This window comes from Panthera uncia (assembly GCF_023721935.1).
Source record: "Panthera uncia isolate 11264 chromosome B2 unlocalized genomic scaffold, Puncia_PCG_1.0 HiC_scaffold_24, whole genome shotgun sequence".
NCBI classification, from domain to species: domain Eukaryota; kingdom Metazoa; phylum Chordata; class Mammalia; order Carnivora; family Felidae; genus Panthera; species Panthera uncia.
In genome coordinates this window covers 3,557,963-3,582,320 of record NW_026057580.1, presented here as the reverse complement: position 1 = coordinate 3,582,320, position 24,358 = coordinate 3,557,963, and the positions used below count along the sequence as shown (strand labels likewise).

General features: G+C 55.2%; 1 protein-coding gene across 1 annotated transcript in view; it reads right to left on the bottom strand.

The window, feature by feature from the left end:
• Nucleotides 1-235: 235 nt before the first annotated feature.
• The window catches only part of KCNK5 (potassium two pore domain channel subfamily K member 5), a 37,270-nt gene continuing 13,147 nt past the window's right edge, over nt 236-24,358 (bottom strand). The window contains exons 2-5 of the mRNA XM_049652740.1: nt 6,018-6,129; nt 4,669-4,835; nt 4,231-4,399; nt 236-2,067 (exon numbers count right to left, since the gene is read on the bottom strand). Coding sequence (XP_049508697.1) covers nt 1,202-2,067; nt 4,231-4,399; nt 4,669-4,835; nt 6,018-6,129 — 1,314 coding nt within the window. The 3' untranslated portion in view covers nt 236-1,201. The remainder of the gene's footprint in view (nt 2,068-4,230; nt 4,400-4,668; nt 4,836-6,017; nt 6,130-24,358) is intronic.

The following is a 24,358-nucleotide window of genomic DNA, read 5'->3' as shown; positions in this document are numbered from 1 at the left end:
GAACTTTGCCGGCCCCTCATCAGAGAGGGTCTGTGCACAGTTTCACATTATCTTTTGCTCCCCCTGTCCCCAGTCCTTTCTTTCTTAAACACACTTACACACACGCACACACAAATGGTAAACCGTGGCTGTAGGAAGGAGCCGATTCACATATTTGGCCATTCCCGCTTGTAAGCCAAGAGCAACTTTCCTCCCCCCCCCCCCCCCCCCCCCCCCCCCCCACCCCCATGGGGCCAGGAGGGCCAGGGAGCCATGAGGTCCTTGTTCTGGGCACAGGGGATGAGGAGCCAGCCAGACGGGGAGGCTGGGGCCAGAGGTGAGCTTACTCCTGCAGCTCCCTGGCTACTGCCACCCTCTTCCCCCAACGTTCCTGGGGAGAGAGAAAGGCGACATCTGTCACTGCTTGGCCAAAAGTTGTCTGCATCAGGGAACTGGGCTCTGGGTTGGGGGGGGTGGGGCTTGGTCCGAGCACGGTGACAAGACCCTGGGCCACACTCAGAGCTTGCTCCCAGGCCCTTATATCAGAGGAGTGTTTCAGCACCTGCCCAGTATCTCCTCTCTCCCTTCCCCTGGGTGCCTCTTCCCTACTGAGATTGCAGTAGAGGCCTGACAGGCAGACGAGAAGGGCCTGGGGGATGGTCACACATGTGCCCCACACAGGGCCCCGCTACTGCTGAAGAGCTGAAATGCTCAGCACCCCCAACACCACAGCCGTCCCTCCTTCAAAGGTAGGACCCGGGTCTCACAATGCCCTCCCCTGCCTCTTTCTGAAATACCTGACTCAGTGCTGGGCTCACAGGAGCTCATTAACGCTGGTGAACTCAAACAGCCGAGGCCCCCGGCCTAAGAGAACCGTGTGACATTTTCAACCGAATGACGCACGAAGACCCATGCAGGTGCAGGCCTCCTTGAGGGTCACCTGCCAGCCCACACAGGTCACTGAACCATCAAAATTACCAGCCATGCTCAGGACAGATGCCTCCCACTGCCAGGGTGCCCATTCAACCGGAGAACAGAGGCCCTGTCCTGGGCACATGCTATGTTTGCCAGTAGCATCTAGCTGCAGGGGATGGAAGGTGAGGAAGGCCCCTGGCCCCCCACTCCCAGTTCCAGGGCTGCCCCCCACCAGGGGCCAGAGTAGGACGCCCTAGGATGAGGGAAACGGAAGCCATCGAAGGTGGGGTGGGGAGCCGGCCCTGCCTCACGTGCCTCTGGGGCAGTCTGACTTATTATACTCGTTCACAAGCTGTTCGTAAGGCACAGAGAGTTCAGACTCGGTGCTGGTGAAGGTGGACTCATCAGACGAGGGGAACTCGCCCAGGTTCAGGGGCACTTCGGCCTCGGCCCCCTCCTGGGGCCTCTCCTCCCCTGCCAGGTTGTCCTCTATCGAGGACTTGGACGTCTCTTCATCTGAGAGGCCGGCTTCCTCATTTGTAAAGGTGATGTTGACATTCTGGAAGATGAGTGGGTGGTAGTCCTGGGCATCCCATGGCTCCCCCTCCTCGCTGATTCGATCCAACTGGTTAATGAACACTTCAGGGGTCAGGGAGCCATCCTTGGGGGGTCCCGCCCCAACCTCCTCGCTGAGGGGCCGTGACACATGGCCTTTGTTCCTTAGCGTCTGAGACACCTCTTCTAAGCTGGGCACCCGGTTCTTGGAGTAGACCACCAGGGGGGCCAGGGAGGTGGGGAGGGCTGGCAGCCCACCCCCCTGAGGCCCCAGCCCCACTGCTGGGACCCTCTCCCCAGTCCCGTTCGTCTTCATTCCCTTCTTCCCGATCTGCTTGATGAGGTCATTGTAGGTCTCCTCCTTTTTGGACAGAAAACCGAAGATGTTGATGTCTTTGGACGCCGTGCTCCCGGCTATCTGTAGGGCCTTTTTGGAGTGTGGAGAGCTCTCAAAGGACTCCTTCCTCCGCCGCCGCCGTTTCTTGATGGCCTTATGGACCTCCACAAACATGCTCACCTTCCAGTTGACAAAGAGGGACAGCCAGGCCAGCCCCAGGTAGATCCAGAGCTCCACAAAGTAGCGGTACAGGGCATGGTAGTTGGCGCTGGGGTTCACACCTGCGGACAGGACAGGAAACCCAGGTCAGAAGAGCGTCGGCAGGGACCTGGAGACACGTTAAGGCCAAAGCCGTGTTCTCTGAGAGCAGGCACAGTGTCAGAACACAGAATGAGAGGCACAGTGAGAGGAAGGACTAGAAACTGGACTGTCCTGTCATCCTGATGGTTCAGTCACTCATGTCCCCATCTTAGTCCCTAATCTGCCTGAGCCTCAATTCAACTGTCGAAAGTCGGGAGAGTGGTTCCCTAGGGCAAGGTAGGTTCAAAGGCCAAGGTATTGGGGAGGCTATTAACACAGCCAACATACAGATCAGGAGAGAGTTCGTGAAGGTTTGCCATTCGATGATCCATTGTACCACATCTAGCGGTTCTGCACACTTCTGGGGGTGTGTATGTTCTGCTTCAGTTAAAACCAGGATGGAAATTACATGAGACAGTAGCTGGCATCTCCACTGCTGGGGATGGACCCACTGGCTTAATATGCATGGGGCTGGGGGTCGGGCCAAGAGGTCCATATGCACTGGCCTCAGCAGGAACTATTCTGGACAGCCTTGATTCTCCTTCAGGGGAGTCTGGCTGCCCCCTGACTTCCTGTTTCTGCCCTCTTCAGACTGGCTCTTCCCATGGTCTGGAGGGCTCTGCCTACTCCACATCCTCCTCCTCAGAAGCCAGGCTCTTGACACCTGCTCCAGGCAGTCCTCCCAGGTCATCCTACACAGCTCTGATTGAGTTCCTACACTCCAGGATTATCTGAGATTTTCAACTTTCGCTTCTAGGCATATTGATCTGTATTATTAGGTATCTTGCCACTCCCCCCCCCCCCCAATTGGGAGCAACTTGGAAAAGGGACTAGGGGAAGGGGGCTTCCTCCAGAGTGGGGCTCCTGCAGGGCAAGGCCTATACTACCCTCATCAAATCAGGTCCCTGAAGACAGGTGCTGTGTCTGCCTGGCAGATAAGAGGTGTTTTTGAGGGATGCTATCAACCTTGCTCAGGGCTCTTGGTCACAAGATGACAACCAGGGACATGCTAACATTGCTGGGTCCTAGCCTCCGCACACATATGATTTTCTACCACCCTATTAGGTAGGTGCTATTTTTTTAAATCCATTTTACAGATAAGGAAACTGAGGCAGAGGTTTGGAATCATGCTGGAGCTGAGAAAGGATGACTAAATACACCCTACTTTCCAAGGACAAAGGCTTCTCTTGCCTGTCCAGGGTCCCTTAGACAATGACAGGACTGTGCCTCCATCTAAATTTATCTACCAAGACAGCAGGCCCTGATCTGCTGAGGTCAGTAGAGTGTTCAGGCATCTTTCCTGTTCCTCCCACCACTCAGCCACCCACCCCTGGCCCGCCCCCGCCCTAGCATTCTGAGTCTCCCTTTACAATGAAGCAGAAGGGTAAGTGACCTGCTCCTGCCCCCTAGGAAGGGGGCAGGGGGAGACCAGAGGCCCCTGGAGCAAGGTTGGGGTCAGCTGGGCAGGGCAGCAGGCATCAAGGGAAGAGACGCTGGGTCAATACAGCCAAACAGGGACAAGAAGGTGAAGGGCCAAGATGCTGTGCAGGCCACAAGCACAAGTCCGTGAGAGGTTGGAGCCAAAGAATTTTATCACCTGCTGGATTAAGTAGGGGAGGAGTGGGAGGGGAATGTCCCGGCCCCAGGGGGTGGGGCAGCTTAGGAGAAGGCCTCTCTTGTCTTTAAACTGCCTGTGGCAAGAGCAAAGTTTCGGGCCTCTGAGCCAAGCCTCTAGAACAGCACCCTCCGCTCCTCTGACAGATGGAAGCCGGCAGCTCTGTAACAGGAAGGGGGTTCCTGGCTTGGCTTTAGGGCTTTCTGGTCACAGGCACAAACCCCGCAGGGGCCAGGCCCTACTCGGAGCCCCTAGTGAACCTAGGCTTAGGAAACAGGGGAGAACAGAGGGAGAGGAAACAGCAAAAGCCAGGACCCAAGAAAGACAGGGAAACAGAAGAGGCTTCTGCATTTACTCCTCTTGCATCAGGCAGGGAGGGATAAGGACCCCTTTCTGGCGGGTGAGGGGCTGCCCAGGACACTGAACACCTACTGGGGCCCCAGTAAAGATCAGCTGAATTGCAGGTGGAGGAGAAGCAGAGAAAGAGAAGGCAAGGAGGCAGACGCAAGGGGAAAAGGGCAGGACTCACCGGCCACGAAGTCACCAAAGCCAATGGTGGAGATGGTGATGAAGGAGTAGTAGAGGCCCTCGATGTAGTCCCACTCCTCAGTCACCATGAACACGAAGGGCGGGATCACCAGGTGGACCAGGACGCCCCATACAATGAAGATGGCTGTGCAAGTGATCTGCGCCTTCCGCTGACAGGGTGGTGGGGAGACCAAGTCAGACGATGGCGGAGATGGGGAAGCCCAGCAGGGGCACCCAGGAGGCCACGGAGCAGGCTCACCACCCAGGGGAGGGCAAGCAGCATCGCTCCCGGCCTCACTCACAGGACAGGGGGCCCTGGGACTGCCCTCTTGCCATCTGCCCTGGCACCTCTGCTCATTCTTGGTCTTCCCCATCCTCCCGTCCGTCCCCTGCCAGGGTCCCCCCAGTGCTGCCCGGCACCTAGGGTTTAGAGACATACCAGGCTCACGCCTCTCCTGGTGAGGAACTGGCCCAGCCTCTTGGCACGTCCCCCGAAGAACTTGCCCAGGGCGCTGATCCACGTCAGGCAGAGCGGCACCCCGAAGAGACCATAGAAGACACAGAAGAGGCGCCCAGCAGGGGTCTTGGGGGCCACATTGCCATAGCCTGAGGAAGGAGAGGAGAGTGAGGCACAGAGAGCCACAGCAGGGGTGACAGACACAGATCCAGCATTGGCCCCTGCCTCTATCACGTACCCATACCCACATCCACACACCCACATTCCCTAAGATCACTTGATATTGATCTAACATCAGGACTTAAGAAATGAAACTTCACTTGATCACACTACAGTCATGACCATTTACAGAGCAAGTGTGATAGCATGGGCTATGTCTCCTCCATCAGATTGGGAGCTCCCTGGTAGACAAAGCTTTCACCATTAGTAAACCTTCCACTAGTCCATATGGCACCACTGTGCAAATTACAAACAGCCTTCTCTGGGGAGACACCCCGGGGGCACCGTGGTAGACGGTCTATAAAGATGGCCATTCTTAATCCCTCCCTTTCCTGTGCAAGCCTGTGCCGCTGCTCACGGCAGGCTGGCATCTAATCCCCTCCCTTGGAATCTGGACATCAGTGTCTGGCTTGACCGGAGAATGCAGCGCAGGTGATGCCCAGTGGGCTAGGTCTAAGAAGCCCTCTTACTTCTCCCCGTGATATCCTACAATGCTCACTTTGGGGATTCTCCTTCTTGGAACCCAGCTGCCATACTCTGAGCTGCCCAAGCCAGTACATTCTCACCCCCAGCCGTGCTCTCAGCCAGCAGCCAGTGTCAACTATCAAATGTGCAGTGGACGAAGCCATCCTGGATATCTAGCCAGTAGTGCTTTTGGCTGACTCCAGTCTCACAAAGACTGCCTCCGCCATTACCTACCTCAAGCAAGAACCAACCAGCTGAACCCAGGCAACGCACAGAATGGAAAAAGCGAATAATAAGTTGTGTTTTAAGCCACTAACCTCTGGGGTAGTTGGTTATGAAGCCACAGAATATCAAAATACCCAGCCCGGCAGGCAAGCATGGGCTGGGTTTGTGCAGTGAGCAACCTGTTCAACCTCCTGCATGGCCCTGGCTATTGGGCTGTGTCGTTTCTGCTCCAAGAGCCCAGGTGAGGACTCCTGGAAAACAATCTCCCAAGCGTGGCCCATCACCAACGACTGACTAAATCCCTAGGAAAAGTGTTAAAAGAGCACAATGCAACAAGGCCATGGGACCAGAGCTGGATTTTTACAAGGTTCCGTGGAGCTAGGGCATGGCAGTGGCTATCCTGAAGGTCCCAGAAGACTTACCAATGGTAGTGATGACTGTAGCTGCAAAAATCATTGCATTGGGCCAATTCCAGTTGTTGAAGGTCTGATTCCCTGTAATGGCCACGCCTTGTCCTGCAGCATCAGATACTACCTAAAAAGAGAGACACAGACTGACTCTTAATGCTTTCTAAGTGACAGCACTGTACATAACTCTGTAAGCATTCGTAATCATCACAATAATAAGGGGGCAGTTACTGTCTCCAATTTATTAGGTGATGAAATATCTTATAGAGGATCAGAGAGGTTAAGTGATGTGCCCATGGTCACACAGCTGGTCAAGCAGTCTGTCTCTAAAGTCCATTCTCTCACTGAGCCAGTGCTTCTCAACCTTACTAGTGTGCACCAGCATCACCCGGAGAGCTTGTCAAATACAGACTGCTGGGCCCCACTTCCAGAGTTTGATTCAGTGGGTCTGGGAAGGGGGTCTGAGAATCTGCATTTCAAATGAGTTTCCAGGTGATGCTGGTGGTAGTGGTCCAGAGTCCACACTTAGCTACTGTGCTAGGCTATTCTGCCTCGAAGAAGGCACATGTGATTCGGACACACAGGAGGATGCCTACACCCTACCCAGCCCTCCACAGAGAAGCGTTCTACTACAGGATAGACCTGGGAAGGACCCCCATATACCCTTCACCTCAGCTCAGGGCTCTCTTGGATCTGTTGTCTCAGGGTGTACGAATCAGCTAGCTTCCTTTTCCCCATGCTTGGGACTCTACCCTCTTCCCCTACAGACTCCCCATTCCTTCCCTTCTCTGGCTCCCTCTCTCTGCCCTGGGCCAAGCAATTTCAAGGTCTGGTCCAGGACAGATCATCAAAGGTGGTGTGCACATTTCAAGGCGACTCAAAATCCTGCTACCAGTCCCCACAGGGCTCCCAGCAACTGTGGGCAGCAGGTGAGAGGCCACCTGGGGAAGTCCACTGGTGGCCCCAGAAGAAGTCTTATCTATTCCAGGAACACTAATAGCTGCCAAACCTGTTCTGGCCGACCACAGACTGCCTCTAGCCCTTCCTTCAGTCCTGCCACCATTCACCCCAACTTGCAGATGACAGGGTGTGGACCCCAAAAGGAGGCTCACAGAAGGGCCCAGCATTTAAACCTGGGAGATTCCAGTTCTGCCCCCAAAGAGGGCCCCAGGTGGGCCACCCAATCCAGAGACCGGGAACTCAGCCAAATTCCCTATAAACCTCAAGCCTGGGACCGAGGGGAGGCAGAAGAAGGGGGAGGCAGAAGAAGAGCGAGGCAGATGGAAAGCCCAGAGTTGTAACCCACCACAGTGTGACTGAAGTCCGGTGGGAAACAAGGGAGGGGCTGGGGCTGTTGAGAAGGAATGAGCAGTTGGGAGCAGCAGCAGGCCCATGTAAACGGATCTGCAGATCCCATGAAGAATTTTCCATGATGACATGCCTGTCTGACAGGCCATCAAACCACACCACTCGCTGCCCTGCCTCCTCACGGCGCTTCCAGAGCATCTCTCTGCAGGCCGTGCAGTGGCAAAGCAGAAAGGCCGCAGGCTGCCTGCAACCCTTCGCTCAGAGAGCTGGCTGTCTAGCCAGCAGGGCCCCCTCCACGTGAGAGTACGAGCACATTCAGATCCTAAGGGGCCAACAGGTCCATCCGAACGGTTTTCTCAGAAATTAAACCTACGTCCGAAGCAGGAGAATGTAGCAGGGTCCCGTGTCTTAATGTCAAACAGATGGCGGCTCCCTTTGGCCCCAGCCTTTGTTGTAGAGCGGAAAGGGCAAAGCGTAATTGCCGGGGAGCTCAGCCTGACAGATGAAAAGAACGCTTAAGTAGGAATTGCACCACTGGCAGGGAGCGATGCCATCAGGGCGCCATCTCTGCTCATCCCCGTGGAGTCTTGGGAACATGGAAGCTGTCCCTATTCTCGCACAAACAAAAGGGGTGGGTTCTAGACACTCAAACCAGAACTCTTACAGATGTCTAAATGGGGACAGCAGCAAGTTTGGCACAATCAGAAGAGGAACCGGTGGGTACCAGAAGCTAGCGCAGGTTCATCAAGAATGAGTCACGCTCAGCTAAGTGCATCTCCCGCTCCAAAGGGGTTGCAAACCCTTGAAGTTGGGTGGAATGCAGTAAATCTAGATTTCAACAAGGCAGCCGAACAGATGAGCTTAAAGATATTCATGTGGACAAGACAGAGAAATGTAGGGCAAAGCTGGGATTAATTTGGATCCCTTTAAAGGCAGATAGACAGCCAAGAGGTCTTGATCTTTATCGACCTGGCCTGAGGTCTCCATGATCATGCCAAAGGCCTGGACTCTTCGATATTTTAATCAACAACACAGAAAAGACATACATAGATGGCTGCCCAGTCTCCTCTGCAAAGGATGCAAAATTGCGGACAAGGCCAGGGTGGGAAGATAGTTATTAACACACTGCAATGGCAGTCTGGAACTCAAAAATCATCTGGACTGGAAAAATGGGCCCAAACTAACAAGATATGACCATCTTTTACGTTTTTCATGTCATACACTTTGGGTTAGAAAAGGCCAGTATAGGTGTGAAATGAGAAGTCCTTGGGTTTCAGCTGACCACAAACTAACAAACACGAGGGTGGCTGCTGAAAGAAAAGTCAACACAATCTCAGACAGTGTCAACATCTTATCTGTCGAGGGCTGGGTCACACATGGGGAACTCTGTTCCACTGTGGGTGCCTGACCTCACATGATCTATTACCCAAGGAAGAGGAGAGTGGCTTTTTTGGATAGTGAGCTACCTCAGAATGGACTGCTCTTGGCAGTAATCCACTTCTGATAATAGAAAGTGTTGAGAGCAAGGGTGACCACAGCACATCAGGGATGCTGACAGTATGACTGGAAACAAGGGTTCCCAACTGGGCGGGAGCACCTTCTGGAAGTGTCTGGAAATGCTGCCTAAGTGGGGAGTGTTATCTTGCCAGCCACTGTTCCAGGCACCATGGACAGCACATTGAGGAGACAGAGTCCCTGTTGGCCCCCCCATCTATTCTAGTGGGGGATGGGGCTAGATGTCCAGCGACTCACAAGACAGCCCAACCCACAATGCCAACACTGCTTCCGCCGAGGAACACTGGCTTTCCGAAGGCAATCTGTGATTTGGGAATCATTAGTAAGTACTAAGGAGACACCAAACATAAGAGTGGCAAAACAGGGGTGTCTGAGTGGCTCAGTCGGTTGAGCATCCAACTCTTAGTTTCGGCTCAGGTCATCTAGGGTCATGGGATGGAGCCCCACACATTGGGTTCCATGCTTTGTAGAGCCTGCTTGAGATTCTCTTTCTCTCTCTCTGCCCCTCTCCTTTACTCATGCTCTCTCCCTCTCCCTCTCTCTCTCTCTCTCAAAAAAAAAAATAATAATTAATTAACAAAAAAAAAAACAAAGTGTCAAACAGGGTAACCAAAGAGGGCATTATGGTTGGGAGCTCTGCAGCAGAAAAATTGGGTTTCCTGCTTTCCCTCTGCCAATCCTATGCCCTTTGGGGCACAGCCTTGCAGCCTCGGCCTCCAGCCCTGGGTTATCAGGGAGCCACAGCCCCAAGCACTTTCCCCAAGACCTCCGTTATCTCTCCATGGTCACCCAGAGAGGGGCAGCGAAGGGGGCATTCTGAGGCTCCCAATGTCCCCAGGGCTAGAAGCACCACTAGCCCTTACAGCAATCCAATGGTGGCAGTTCTGCCCACTGGTGAGGTCACAAAACAGGCTGAGAGAGGTTACGCGTGGCTGGGCTAGGTTCTGGTTACAAGTCAGTGGGACTCCCCCTCCCCTCTTCTCTGCTCTACCGGCCCCTAGGCACCCCCAGCACTCCTTGCTGTTGCCTCCTCTCTGCCTACGGCCACCAAGCAGCTGGCCTGAGAATCAGCTTGGCTCCATCACAATGCTGGAGTGGGAAGAAGGCTATTAGTGCTGCTGAGTGGCAAACACCCCTTGCTGGGGTGTATATACACATATTACCTAACTGGTTGTTCCTGTGACCCTGCCAGGTGTCCCTCGACAGGTGGGGGAAGTGAGGCTTGGGGGAGGGGCAGAAGTCCAGATGTGGACTTGGGGGCCTGCTTCCTGTTCCCACCATGTACAGCTGTGGCTCTGGCAGGGGCGACTCCATGGTGATGTTCAGGGTCATACCGAACGCAGGGGGCAGTCTCCCAGAACAAAGGGCCTGACCCAAGATCCAGGCCATCCCTGGGTTAGGGAGAGTGGCACGGGGGAGCCAGGCTGACACCACGATGGACTTGGCGTACTGTCCCCAGGGTTAGGCAAACAGCTCTAGCAGGAGGAGGTGGCCCCTGTTCACTCACAGGATTCTTTAACTTGGCTCCCTAATTCACACAAGACAATATTTTCATTTTCCACATGACCCTGGAGAGTGATGGGAGAAGGGATACTGCACACAGCCCGGGCCTAGCTCTTGTTTGGGGAAGGGATCGAGCTCCCTTCTGGGTCTCCCCTCTAACAAAGCAGCTGTGATTTACTGAGGGCTTACTATGCACTGATGCACTGAGTATTGTGCTAACACTTTACTGCCTTTAGCTTACTTAATGAGGACAGAATCCTGCTGGGAAGATACGTAATTTTTTCCATTTTGCAAATGAAAGTGTAAGGCTTGGAGAGGTTAACTAAGTAGCCTAAGGTCAGAATGCTAAAAGCACGAAGCCAGGAGAGCCCTGGCTAGATGTGGTTATCCTGCCCCCCTTCCCACAGAGGCCACAGGAAGGAGGCCAGTGCATACTTCCACCCCTTCGCACCAGCTGAAAAAACAGTGCCCTAAAACCAGTCCATCCACTCTGACCCGAGCTCAGCATTCTAGCCCGGCCTCCAGGGAGGCCACATGCCCTTGCCTTGGCTTCAGGCAACCAGCTGCCCTGACCCCACCCTCCTGAGCTCTCACTGTCCGAGAAATACGGTTCCCGTACAGCTCCTCATCCCCCGGGATCTGGGGTTTCCCAGGCAGAGGCAGCTGCCAGGCCTCCCCTTCCTGGAGAGATTCATCCTGCTGAGCGGGCCAGTTCCAGGGCTCGGGACACGATGCCCACCTTCACACACAGGCAGGTGGGGCTGAGAGCCAGCCGGCTTGCCCCTCGCGCACCCTCCTGCGGTGGGGTGGGGATGGCAGCTATCTGCCGCTCACGGAGCTACTCCCCACCTGGCCTCCAGCTCCCAGGCAGACTCAGGGGTGGATCACAGAGCTCTTTCCCACTATGCAGGACGCAGCCTTAAGGCTCCCCGCTGAGGCCAGCCTCCACTGGACCCACACACGGCTGGAGGCCCGCAGGCCGAGAGTCCTTTACCAGACCCTGGCTGCGGTTCCATTTCAGGCGCTGGGGGCCTCTGGCCTGGAAGGTGAAATAAAGCTGCCGGCCACACAGGCATGGTGCTCAGCACAGGGTAGAAAGGACTTTTATCATCCGCCTGGCCCTCCCAGCCCCCTTGTGAGGGGGGCACTGTTTGTTAATCCTTATTTAACAGATTAGAACAGTTGATATCTGGATAGCAGTGGATTTTGAGTGGTTATATGACTGACACCAACCAAGCCCTTTAAATCACTCAGCTCCCTGAATCTTTACAAGCCTAAAGCGCAGGTGCTGTTGCCCCCAATTACAGATGAGGACAATGAGGCTAATTAAGTAAGTGGCCCAAGGTCACACAGCTAGTCTGTGGTGGAGCTGAGGAGTGAACTCAGGCGGTCTGGCTCTTAACGCCCCCACCCCATGCTACCTACAGATGTGGAGAGGGGAGCAGGGGATTCAGGGTGGGCTTCTTAGCTACAAGGACTGGAACCAGGTCTCTGAAAGACAACTTCCCAAGCAAATTCGAGAGAAATCTGCAGGAATGCAGACTCCCCTAGAACATAAGCTCCATGAGGACAGGACTTTTGTTTTCTTTTCTACTGTTGTATTCCCAGAACCTAGGACACTGCCTGGCACGTTGAAGGTGCTGGTTACATGGGTGAGTAGATGATCTTCAATGAGTGTATATTCTCTGGCCTGGACTGACTCATCCCCCAGGGGTCTCCCTTCAACACCTTCCCAGTATTGCTCTGCAGCTGGGTTTCAACTAAATTCAGCAGCAACAAGGTGGAGGCCTGAACCCAGCAAGAGAGGGAAGCAGAGTCAGACCCCAGCAAGAGTGGGGGCTGGCAGGGCCAAGGGCTGGCTGCAGACACCACTGAAACCACCAGCCTCCAGCTGGCACTGAGGGTGGGGTGAAGGGGAGTGATTGCTAGACTCTGAGAGGGGGCAGAGGGCTGGGGAAGGGGTGAGGTGCGGGAGACAGATGAAAGCCCCCTCGGCCAAGGCCAGGATGGCAGAGCTGGGAGAGTCCCTGGGGAGACTGAAGGACTGTCCTTTCTGCAGGAAGGGGAGGGAGTCCCCTTTGGAAACTGTCCTGGGGGCAGCAGGTGAACAGAGAGAGGAGAGGGAAGATAGAAGTGAACCCTGGTAGAAACACTTACTAGCAGGCTCTCTGTGGCTCAGCCTTCATGTCGGGAGGCAGAGGGCTCCCAATGGCTGACATCAAGTCTCTTGGTAAATAACTTAGCCTATCAGCCTCAGTTTCTCCATGTGCTAAGAATAACCCGTCTCCTGAACATACACTCTTTGCATGCAGGACGTCATTGTAAGCACTGAATAAACGCACCTGCAATCTGCACTGTGACTTGTCATATGGGTCCATCAGGAAACCAAACCCTAAGAGGATCTGAGACCCAGGGGGAAAGACCCCTCGTCCCCAAGGTTAAATCAAAGGGCAAGGGGTTAACTTCCCTGCACCTGGAGGACAGGCCTGGGTGAGAACAGGCGACACTGACCCCAAGCTCCCTCACACCTGCAGCCTTTTCCCACCTCTTCCTATTCTAACAGTGAAAGCTTCCTTTGTTAGTCTGAGCAGTCAGTCGGCTTCCTCAGGGCACAGGGGGACTTCTCCAACACCAAGGGGGACCAAAACAACTCACAAGGGGGACGGGATCAGCTGGAGTCAAAGAACCTTGGGAACGCGGGTGTGTGTTAAAGCTCTCCCTGGCAGGGGAAACAGAGGCTCGCCCAAGATGCCCTGTTCCATCCCTCAGAAAGCTCATCTCTCCTGATCTCTGCCACCCAGAGGCTCCCAGTCATCCTGGCCAGTTTCCTAAGCAGCCAAGCAAGGCAGGCAGACTGTGGGAAGGTGTGAGTTGGGGGTGAGAAACATGCCACACACTGCGACCCCCACTGTGCCCGCCAGGAGGGGCTGAGGCTGGGGCCTAGGTAGCCTGTCTGAACCCTGGCCCCAGCTCCCCACCCAGCTGCCCCCAGACTCACAGCACCCACCTACCACCCAGCCCCTGCTGGACTCTCCCCGCGTGTCCCTGTCTGTCCATATGTCCATCTAGTCTAACAAAGAACCCCTCTGAACAGGGGGCCGGGGGTGGGGGGGGAGGGGGGGAGGCCCAGGGGGAGTGTTGTGAACAGGACTGACATCAAGTGGAGATTAGTAAACCTATCTCAGGCACTTTCCAAGCAAGTATTTGCAGTATGGACTTGTTTACAACAATGTTTATCAAATCCTTTAACACCTGAACTAATGAACAGATAAAGGGAGGAGGGGAGGGGGAGCCCAGAGCCTGCGTGAGGACTCCCTAGAGCAGTTTGAGAGTGGGGATGTGGGGGGCTAGTGGGGAACAGCTAGTCTGTCCAGCTGCGGGCCAGTCCTCCATCAGACAGTCCTTTCTGGGACTACTGGCAGAGTAAAGTGCCCCGGCTGGAAGGTGAGCATCTGTTAACTATCTTATTCCTAAAACCAATTAGAGAGTGGAAGACTAAAGTTAAGCCCTCGATTATCTCCATGCTCTGTCCCTCTGCACCACTCAGACTGACTTGACTTCTCAAGCTTTCCCTAACTGGGGATGGCGGAGAGGGTGCTGGGCTTGTTTTTAGATGAGGAAACTGAGGCTCAGGGGCCTTAGATACCACACAGTCATTGAGGCAGTGGCTCTCAGTCCAGGCTGCCCAACACAACCCCTTCCCGGGGCAGGGCGGGGGGGGGGGGGGGGGGGGGGGGGGGGGGGGGGGGGGGGGGGGGAACGTTAAACAACTACAGTGCCTGGGCCCCCCCGCAAGTGTTCTGTGTAGTTGACCTGGGTAGTGAACAAACCCCAAGGGGGATTCTGACGTGCAGACACTCACTGCCTAGTGTGGGGTGATGGGCGTGGACGCCAGGCTCCAAGCCTCCACCTCCCTGCCCCTGGGCATTCTCACTGGCGTCTCCCCTCAGCCCAGGTGACCAGGGTGTGGCTGGGAAGGCAGGCGCACCTTATGAACGGGGTACTGGCGAGGGCCAGGCAGTGCCACCCTGATACCTGTGCCAGCTGCAGGCCCTATCGCTCCCGGGGAAGAAGCAGGTGTCTGTGGCAGGTGCAGGGACCCAAGGGGGCAGGGCCACACCGCATCTCAGTTGAGACCAGACCTCAGCTATTGCGGTATGGACTTTGTTAACTTCTTTTTTGCTTATCTGTAACTTTCAGATTTGTGCCAGTGCCCACCCATGGAGTATTTATTATGTTTTTAGAGGAAAGAAGGAAAGATGAATTGTTGGACACGTGGCTGGAATGCTAGGTTGGTAAGCTAGGCAATAGGGCTGAGGACCCAGGTCCAGCTCTACTCTGCCAGCCACTTGCTGAGATCCTCCTGGAACCCTGGACCTCTGTCCACTTCCTTCTCTGTAAAATGAAGAGGTTGGTCTAGGACTCCCGGGGTCCCCCTGCCTGTACAATGCATAATTTCCTCTGCCCAGAATCATGACTTCTGGGCCCAGTTCAGCACTTCCCAAATCCCCAATCCACAGCACATTTGAGAAGATACATTTTCATTCTCGAGACTCAGTTCACTGGCCACCAGCTCCAGCTCCTCCTGAGCCCCCAGCAAGTCAGGTCACCCACGTCAGGAGTGAGCCCTGCTCCTCGATCACGCTTCCTCTTCCTCGTGTCCCCTGGAGGATGCAGGACTGCAGGACGGAGAAGGCACCTCACTGCGTCTACTTCTCTTTGGTCCTTAAAGTAATGTGCCGGTGCTGGTCTGGGCTGCCCTCCCTCAGCCCAGGTGTCTCGGGCGGGGCTGTGTACAGAACACAGCACAGTCCCCTGCAGTGTTGGTCACACCTACAGAAACCCACACAACCTCACTAGGCAAAGTGGGAAGTGGTACACCACCATGTCCTCAAGGCACACTTCAGGGGTCACCATACTACTGCTTAACCGGGACTGTGCGTAGAGATGGTCCCGGGGGAGGGATTGGGAAAGTACTCCTGCCGGGGTCCTGCCCTCGGGGAATCAGCCAGCAATGGTCTGGGGCACGGAACTAAGATGATTAAATCTGCCCCGGGTGACTCTACTATTATAAGCGGCCAATTTCAAAGCCACTGCCGCAGACCTAAACTGTCCTCCCTCCCGAGGCCAGCCCCGCCCCTTGAGCCAGTGCAGCAGGCCGTGGAAGCATGGCTGTCCTCCAGCCCACCTTTGGGCTTCCCCTCCTGCACCCTCCCAGGCCATCTCTCAGCAGCCTCAGCGGAGCTCAGAAGCACCACTGGATCTCACGCTCCAAGGGGCAAGCCCATGCCAGAGGGGAGTACGTTTTCAACAGAAATCTCTGGGTTTCCGATTTTCTCAGGCCCGGGAGCCCTGTTTGTACTCGGGAGGGACAATAAAAACAAGGCAGGTGACCCTGCCCCCATTGTTCTGGTAACCCCCCAGCAGCTGGGGGCCCCCTCCCGTGAGAGCTGAGCCCAGGGCAGAGCTTTGCAGGGACTGGCTGACCTGGGAAGGCTGCAGGCTTGGCTAAAGCAAACAGTGAGGGCTGCTGGGGTCTGGGCTCAGGATGGGGCGTCAGCAAGTGTTCTCAGGCACCTGGAAGGCTCAGCAGACGCACTGGACTGGAAATCCCGGTGTGTGCAGACATAGGGGACCTCGCCAGCCCAGCTCGGGGTCTCCTGGCACTGCTGCCTGAGAGCACTTCCTCCCACCCGAACACACACACAAGGTGATCCTCTGGAGCCATGTTCCCCAAATCCACCTCCTGCTTCATCTTCTTAAGGACCCAGGGCAGGTGGGATGTCCAGGGACACCTAAATGACAAGAGGGATATCCTTTATCCACCTCAGCTTCTCTGCCCAACAATTCACACCCACTGCCCTGCCCGGGGTGACCATGGCCTGGCCATGTCATGTCCTGTGCTGCTACCATCAATTCCTGATCTGGGATGCTGGGGCCTGGGGCCTGGGTTCATGACTTGGCCTCTTCCCTGCCCCCAGAATCCAAATTCTGGGAGTGTCAGACATCTCTCTGCCTTCCCAGATGTAGAGAAAATTGTTCGGCCAGGACCCCTCAAGCATGCCAGGTGGGCAGCACAGTCCCCTGTTCTGGGATGGGGACACTTGGGAGTGAAAGTGCCCCACACAGGGTTCAGCTTCTGGCTCGTCCTTTCCATACAAGCCAGCAAACCTCTCTGGGCCCCAGCCAGCAGCTCTAACAACAAGGCCCAGGAAGAGCATGGAGCTGGCACTCCCCTCCTTCTCACTCGAACCCACGATCATCAGGCACCTCTCACACCTAGAACTCCTGTGGCCCTAATCTCATTCAAGGCCAAGACCCTGGAGGGAAGGGAGGCAAAATGGATATTCCTATTCCCATTTTGTAGGTGAGAAAATCAATCAGAGGGAGCTAGTGACGTGGTCGAAGTCACACAGCAAGCTGATTGCAAAGCACAGAGCAGAACCGACCAGAAGCCCCCGACTCTCCGTTGAGGCTCCTTTCCGCCAAACAACCAGACCATCCATTGCCCATCCCGGGACTGGGTTGACAAATGCCAACCACAGCGGAGCAGGGAAGGGGACAGCAGACAGGTAGGCAAAGGTAACAGATGACACAGAGCTATGAAAGCGTTGTGCAGATCTAGTTTTGATATTATTTAGGGGATGAGACTACGCTTACACTCCCCATCTCCAACTCCCGGAATGCTTCTTAGATCCACCCGGACCTTGCAGTGGGGTGGAAGGTGCAAACTCGGAAGTCACCCTCCACGCAAGGTTTCTAAAAACAGCCCTCGAGCAGCCACAAAGGAGGCCACAGGGACCGCTGACCTGCTATCTCCCCGTCCAGGGCTGACGACCTGACCTGATTCACCATCAGCCCGGCTGCCCCACTCCCGCCACCTTGCTTCCGGTCCTCCAGAGCTCAGGTCTGCACGCTGGCCTGCACAACACAAACCGGGATGGCCAAGCCACTTCAAAATCACAAACGTCATGTTTGGGACCCTCCACAAGCAGCCCGGGGATGAGCAGGAAAGGCCTGGGCTCTGAAACAGACGTGCCTGGGTGTCCACCACTCACCAGCAGGTCACCGGGGACAAGTCCTCTCCCCTCTCCAAGCTTCACTTTCCGCACCTGGCAAGCGGCGGTACCAAGACTGCATCGGGTTGGGGTGCACCTTACATGAAACAATGCACGGCTTGGTGTTGGGCATACATGGTGTGCCCCCGAAACAGATACTGGGTAGAAAAGTGAACATGGGAAACACAAGGGTGATGGGGGGGGGCGGGGGGGATGCCTGCTGGACGGGGCCTACAGAGCTGCAACGGGAGAGCTGGGCTGGCTGCCAACAGCAGTGCCCTCCTTTCCGGCGACCACCGCCTGGAAGACCAGGGGCTGGGGACACTACTTATGGCCACAGCCTGTTTATCTCCCCCAAGATAGAAGGCAGACTTCACTCATCCCTTATTCCTAGAACGGAAACTGGCACCAGTAAATACTCAGTATTAATGAATAACTGAGTCTCCAAGACAGATGCCTTTCCTAATCACACCTTCCAGTACACAAAGTTGGGTGCCAGTGCAGTTGATGTGGGTTCTGGCTCCGCTGGGTAAGGTGGGCAGTCCTGGTAGGTGAGGGCAGCCCGCATTGATGGCTCTGTTGTTTCTCTGCCCCAGTGCCTCTCCCCTGCCTCACCCTGCCCTACCCCACCCCACCTGTCTGCAAGGCCAAAGCCCCCAGAGGTCCTAGCCCCGATGAGTCAGCTTCCCTGCAGACTTTGGAACCATCAGGATTTCAGAGGAAGGAGGCACGTGGGTGGGGAAGGGGGGGAGCCCAGGAGGCTCGTCAGGGTTGAGAGCCCCAGGTCTTCCCATGCATGTCCTTGCTTTCCTGCTCCCCCAGCAGTTGGAAGGACATTCTGTTCCAAGAAGCTCTCTTAAACCCTGGAGGCTGCTGGTCGTGTTCCTCTGGACAGCCCTGGGCTCCCTTGCTGGGATCCTGAGGACATGGTTCCCCTCCACCGACATCCCCACACTCCTGCCTCCATAAAACCTGTCCCTGATCCCTGCCTCGGTCATGCCTTCTGGTTACACCCATACCCCTTGAGAGGAGGGCTGTGGCTGACATCGCCCACCTCCTGTCTTGCAGAGCACCCCAGACCATAGGCAAACTCTCCCCCACCTAGGGGCCTCGAGAGCGGCCCCTCCACCTGCTCCTTCCTCCTTTCCCTCTCGCTTCACCCCCGGCTGGTGGGTCTGGGTAATAAGTAACTACCCATCCTTGAAGGCTGGGGTTCTGATGATAAGGAATTATTAAGCTTACCCATTTACTGCAATTTGTTTAAGATGACTAGATGGTTAAACTGTAAACCCCTTCATTAATTTAAAAACAAACAAACAAAAAAAACCAACAAAAAAAAGAAGCCCACAGGGGTCGTAGGGAGTGGTATTAATTCTGCATGAGGGGTAGACAGCTGAGTTTCTCCACTCCTGTGGAGTAACCCTCCCACCTGTTTATTGCAACCCCCCACCCTGCACCCAATCCTGGCCCCGCTGTGTCCAAGCATGATCCCACCCCATACCTCTCCACAAAGCCCCCTGCAGGATTCTCCTGCAGGCCAACCACCTGTCATAAAATCCTTCCTTATTGTCTGACTCTAGCCTAAATCCCTCCGGCTGCACTCCAAGCCCATTTCCTTTGGTTCAGTCTCCAGCTGGAGACGGACAACAGCTGGCTTCCATCCTCCCTGGAATAAATTGTACAAGAAACTACCGGCAAAGTAGCACAGGCATTTTGGGATGGATGGTACTCTTTGCCGGGCGGGGGGGGGGGGGAGGGGGGGGGTGCTTCTGCCTTATGGGCCCCCAAAGCCCAGATCAAATCCCACCAGAAGGCTGAGTCACGATCAGAGACAAGGGTCAAGACCACAATGCCCGACGGTCGTGAAAATCCCTGGGCCGGATGCAAAGGGAGTCCCATCCTGAAGGGCAGATCCCCCACTCCCCAGACTGCCACAGATTTCACTGGTCATTCCACCAGGGGCGCTGGCCCCCAAGGCCCCATTTGGAGATCACAGAAATAAGACACAAACAGGCTCCCCAGTTTGGGAAAGGAAATGGGAGCCAGATATATGTAACCAGGGCCCCCCCGGTCATGGGCTGCTAATACCACCCTTACCCAGGTAGGTCATGACAGGAGAAGGGCAGAACAGGCACAGCCACCTCAGCCTTTTCCATCACGCAGGAACGGTCCCTGGCCCACCTCCCATCCCCAGCCAACTGGGGCGTGGACGTGACCAGGGTGAAGAAACACTGAGGCATTTTGTGCTGAAGGTATGGAAAAGTACAGCCAGGCCCTCCTAGCACAGAGAGGCTGGGCTGAGGTGAGGGGTGGTGTGGGAGTTAGAAAAACCTCCCATCCCCAGACCTGGGGCCCGGGACCAGAGACAGGCCTGGTGACAGGAAATGGAAACTCTCTGGATGGCACAGGAGGAGAGTCATGTCTGTAAGACAGCCCCGTTGCAAAACCCACGAAGCAGAAAGTATCAGTACCATGGCTCACTCACTCTCTCTCTCTCTCTCTTCTTTACGAGGGCTGGGATTTTAAGCAACAGCATTTTTCAAGTCTGCTTAACCCCCTAACTCCCACCCAAGGGCTGGCGGCTCTCAATCTTCTTAGCAGAGAGCAGGAACTGTCAGTGCATGGGCCCGCACAGGGTCAGCTATTCTCCAGCCCCAGAAGTCATGACCTCCATTTCTTCACTTGTAAAACAGGAAGAACACTGCCTCCCCCTCCCCCCACACCCCCAACTCTCAGGGCTATGGATCCAAAGGCTCGATGGATGTGAACGTGAAGGACATGAAGCAGGGGCACAGGCAAAGCCAGAGATGCCCCTGACTTAAAACTTGTGGTTTCTAAACGCCTCGTGCTGTTGGGATAGGCTTTCTTTCAGCCTCCTGGTGCATTGTGTGTGGCCAGGGAAGGCTCAAGGACAGGAAGGTGCATGGCACGAGATTTCCAAGTCACCCAGGGGTCATGCAGGAGAGCGAAATCCGCTCTCCTCACGTGGCCGCATCCTGTCCCCCTGCGGAACTCAGTTTCCCACGAGAACACTACATGGCAGCTGGGACGGCCACTTCTCAGGCTCGTCCTGGGAGGTCCATTTACCCTTCCAGCCTGCTGAAAGTGGCTGTCTGTCCTGAGGGCCAAACAAGTGACCCATCAGTGGGCTTCCAGGACACAGCCTGCCACCTCCCAGGAAGAGTGGTGAGACCAGATGGCAAGATGGCAAGAGGGTTCCCGTCACCCTTACTCCCACCTTGGGGCCCTGCGTTATTCCCCTCTTCGGTGGGGCAAGAGTGCAGCTGTGCCTGCCTGTTACAAATGCCATATCTGGCCAGGCATCAGCCCCAAGCCCTGTACAGAACGCATCCAACCTAATTTAACCCAAAGAAAGAAGGGACCAGAGTTCTGGACGACCTTCCCTTGCACTGTGCAGCTCAAAGCTGGATCTACTGATTAAGTATTTACTGAGCACTGGCCATATGCTCTGATGCTGTGAGCCAAACAAGGGAAGTGCAAGACAGGCTCTGCCTAGAAGGACTCGCAGTTCTGTCCAGATACGGGCAGGCACACAGGAAGTTACAGGACGGTGGAAGACACCACAAGAAAGCAGCGGGATAAACGTCGAGGTCAGGACAAGCCCCAGGGCTTGAGCTATGCCTCTGTCAAAGTCCCAGCAACTGGCCACAAAGCAGGACAAGAAGCCCAAACCCAGATGGGGAAACGGAGGCTCACAAGACACAAATGACTAGAGCAGAGCCATCTCCCGGTCAGATGCTTCCGCAAGCTCTGAAAAGCGCCGGGCCCTCCTCCCCAGCCCCACCCTTGGGTCCTCCACCTTTCCTGGCCCAGGACCCATATCATGTACCCCAGAAGGAACCTGGAAAACTCGCCCTGCAGGTTCCGTCGGCCACCCCTTCTTCTATTCTTTCCAGATTTGGGGTGGAAGAGATGTTCATGTTCTCATCCCAAGGGGAAGATGTTCCCCGGGTGGCCGCAGATCCACCCAGCCAGCGAGCCTGGACCTTAAATGCAGGCTTTCCTCCCCAGGGCCGGGGAAGAGCTGCCCTTCACTGCAGACTGGGCTGAGGAACAGGGCGGAGCAGGCAATCAGAAGGAAAGACACCCTGGACAACAACTGGAGGTCCGTGGAAGATGACTCACTGTCTACCTCAGCCTGGGCCCACCTCCAATGGAGCCAAGGTGGACTGATGGTGACACCAGGAATGACCCTCCCATCAAATACACACTCATCTGAGTCTGATGTGGCTGAGTGGGCAAGGCGGTCCACAGCCCTCTGCAATCTCACGCTTTTTGGGGTGTGAGGGTGGGTGTGCTCACCTCAGAAGGGCTTGCAAGTTTCCGGTCGGGGGCGGGGGTGGGGAGGCCACCCCCTACAGGTTCCTGGCACACCACCGTCCCATCTCCAAGCTTGCCAGGCTGGGCCAGCTCTCCCCTCTCCCACCCCAGAGCAGGAATGGAATTTGACTAGACACCGCGAGAAGCCAGTGGGCCATTAGAAACCTCAACAGATTCCTATCAACACTCCAGTGCTGTCCAAGAGAACTCTCTGTGCTGATGGAATGTTCTATATCTGAGCAGTCCCATGTGGCTACCAAGCCTTTGAAATGTGTGACTGAGGAACTAAATTTTAATTTAAAATTAAACAGCCACGATATTTAGTCATTATCACGTTAAAATAAAATTAATTGGCAACAGGTGGGTGGTGATTACCGATCGGATGCAGAGTGAAACACAACACATCCTACTCAGACTCTCTCTCCCAGACAGAGTCCGCCTTCCCCTGGTCCCTCACGTTCACCCAAGCCTCCGGAGGTAAACCGCAGCACGCTCCTGACTCTGAGTTACATGCATGGTCCTGGGCTGACCCAAATCTCGCTTGTGCTCTGTGTTCATCCAAAAGGCAGGGCAAGGTCTCCCTGTGCCCCTGTGAGACTTGGCAGAGCTGGATGCAACATAACACTTGTCCGTGGGCCGCTGGAAGACACCGTCCCTTGTAGGGGACACTGGGCGCAGCACTGGGTACAGCCGCTGGGGCTCCCTGGCTCTGCCAGGGACCTCTCAGGGAACCGCACCCTCTCCTTGGTGACCGCCGACTTGTGTGTCTAGTCTCAAACACCTTGGTCTGCAGACCAAAGGCCCCCCCTCATTTACCCAGACATTGAGCCCCTACGCCTCCAAGTGTTCAACAGCACGGCTGCCCAGGAAGTCACAACTTTGGCAGCTACGTTGAAAAACAATAGCAACACACTGTTCAGCAATCACAGAACTGACACCAGGTTTTAGAGTACGTTCTGTTAAAACCGTGTTTTTGCTTTGTGCACCTCAAACATTAAAAATGAAAACAGCTAGCACAGAAGTGGCTGATGACATAAGCATATATCTTACCCTTTAAGAAAATTAAATTTCTCTGTTTTAAAGGCTTGACAACAGCATTTCAGAAAACTGGGGAGGCAGAGAAAGAAAGAACCATCAATAATCCTGCCTCCAACTCAGTACTCACGCCTTCTGTTTTTACATCAAATTTCTATGACTCAACGCTAACAGAACCCCCACACTAACTTCAGAGTCCCAGCTGCCCTCACCCCCAGTCTTGTTTTCATTTAACTTGAAGCCTGGCTTCTAGCTCAGTCCCACTTTGAGAAACACCAACCGAAGCACCACCCCCAAGAAACCACCCCCACCCCCAGGGCCTGGGTAGCTCAAGCATCAGGTGTCCCTGTGGTAGTCTGTGTGAGGGTTTCCCATCCACTGGCCACACAGCCCCAGACAGTCAAGAAGGAAGGACTAACCTGTGTGTGCAGAGCAGTGGGGGAGAGGGGCGGAGGAGTGTGTCCACAGACACAAGACCAGCTTCAGGAAGGGGAGGTTTTAAGGCCTGTACACAGTGACCCCAACATAGAGCAGGCAGAAGAGCCAGGGGGTTTGACCACATGCAGCTCTCAGCCCTGGAACGTTCCAAAAAGAGAGGTTGTGCCAAAAACTGAGATCAGTGAACCTGAGTCCTCAGCAGGCTTGATGCAGATGGGAAACTTCTAGAGCAGGACCCAGAAGTGCCCCCCATGTCTCCAAAGTTGCCCTGCCCCAGCACCGTGGCGCCTGCCCTGGGTCTAGACCCAATGCACACCTAACCCAGGGAGGTGTTGACATTTTGCCAGGCAACTTATAGACCTGTCCCAAGAGGGCGGTGCGCAGGTGAGGTTCAGAGAGGTGGGGCAGTCCCGGAGAGCTTGCTAGGTAGACGTAGAGTCTGGCTGGCCAAGACCTCCATTGGGAGGGCTAGGGACAGTTTTCCAGATTAGTTTTCCACCTAAAAGGCAAAGGAGGGCTGTGAGGGTCCTGCCTCTGAAATTTGAGGACTGGTGGAAGAGAGGCTGAAGGAAAGAGAAATACAGCTCGTGGTTCGGGGTATTCATTAATAATTACCCCTTACTCAGTGCTAGACTTGTGATCCACTGAGGCACAGGTAGAGGGCCTCACGGAGGAGGGGGGGCAGTGCAGACCCCCAGGGTGGGGAAGACGTGCCCAGAGAAGGAGGAGGCTCAAAGGAAGGTGACCCCAGGCTCAGGGGAGCCTTCCCTGACACCCCTGGCCCAACGCAACTTTTCTCCCCTGGCGCACCCGAGGCTCCCACAACATGCCAGCTCCCTACTCAGTAATTCTCCATACACATTGCATAGCCCCACGCCAACCTCAAAAGCAGAGCTAATGTCTAATTCTTCCCAGAATCTCCACAGTCCTTAAACCAGCATATGTACTGGGCATACGGCAGGTGCTCAGCCAAGTGTCTAATTGGCCTTAGGGAGCAAGTCCTTGGTTCCGAAGGGGGCAGCCACCTGGCCCAGTCACACAGCAAGTCAGCTGAGTAAGCCCTAGGCCCCCACTCCCTGGGCCACTCATAAGTAGATCTCTGGGCTGCGGCTAGAGTCTGGGGGATGGGAGAGACGGGGTGTTGAAAAGCTGATAATC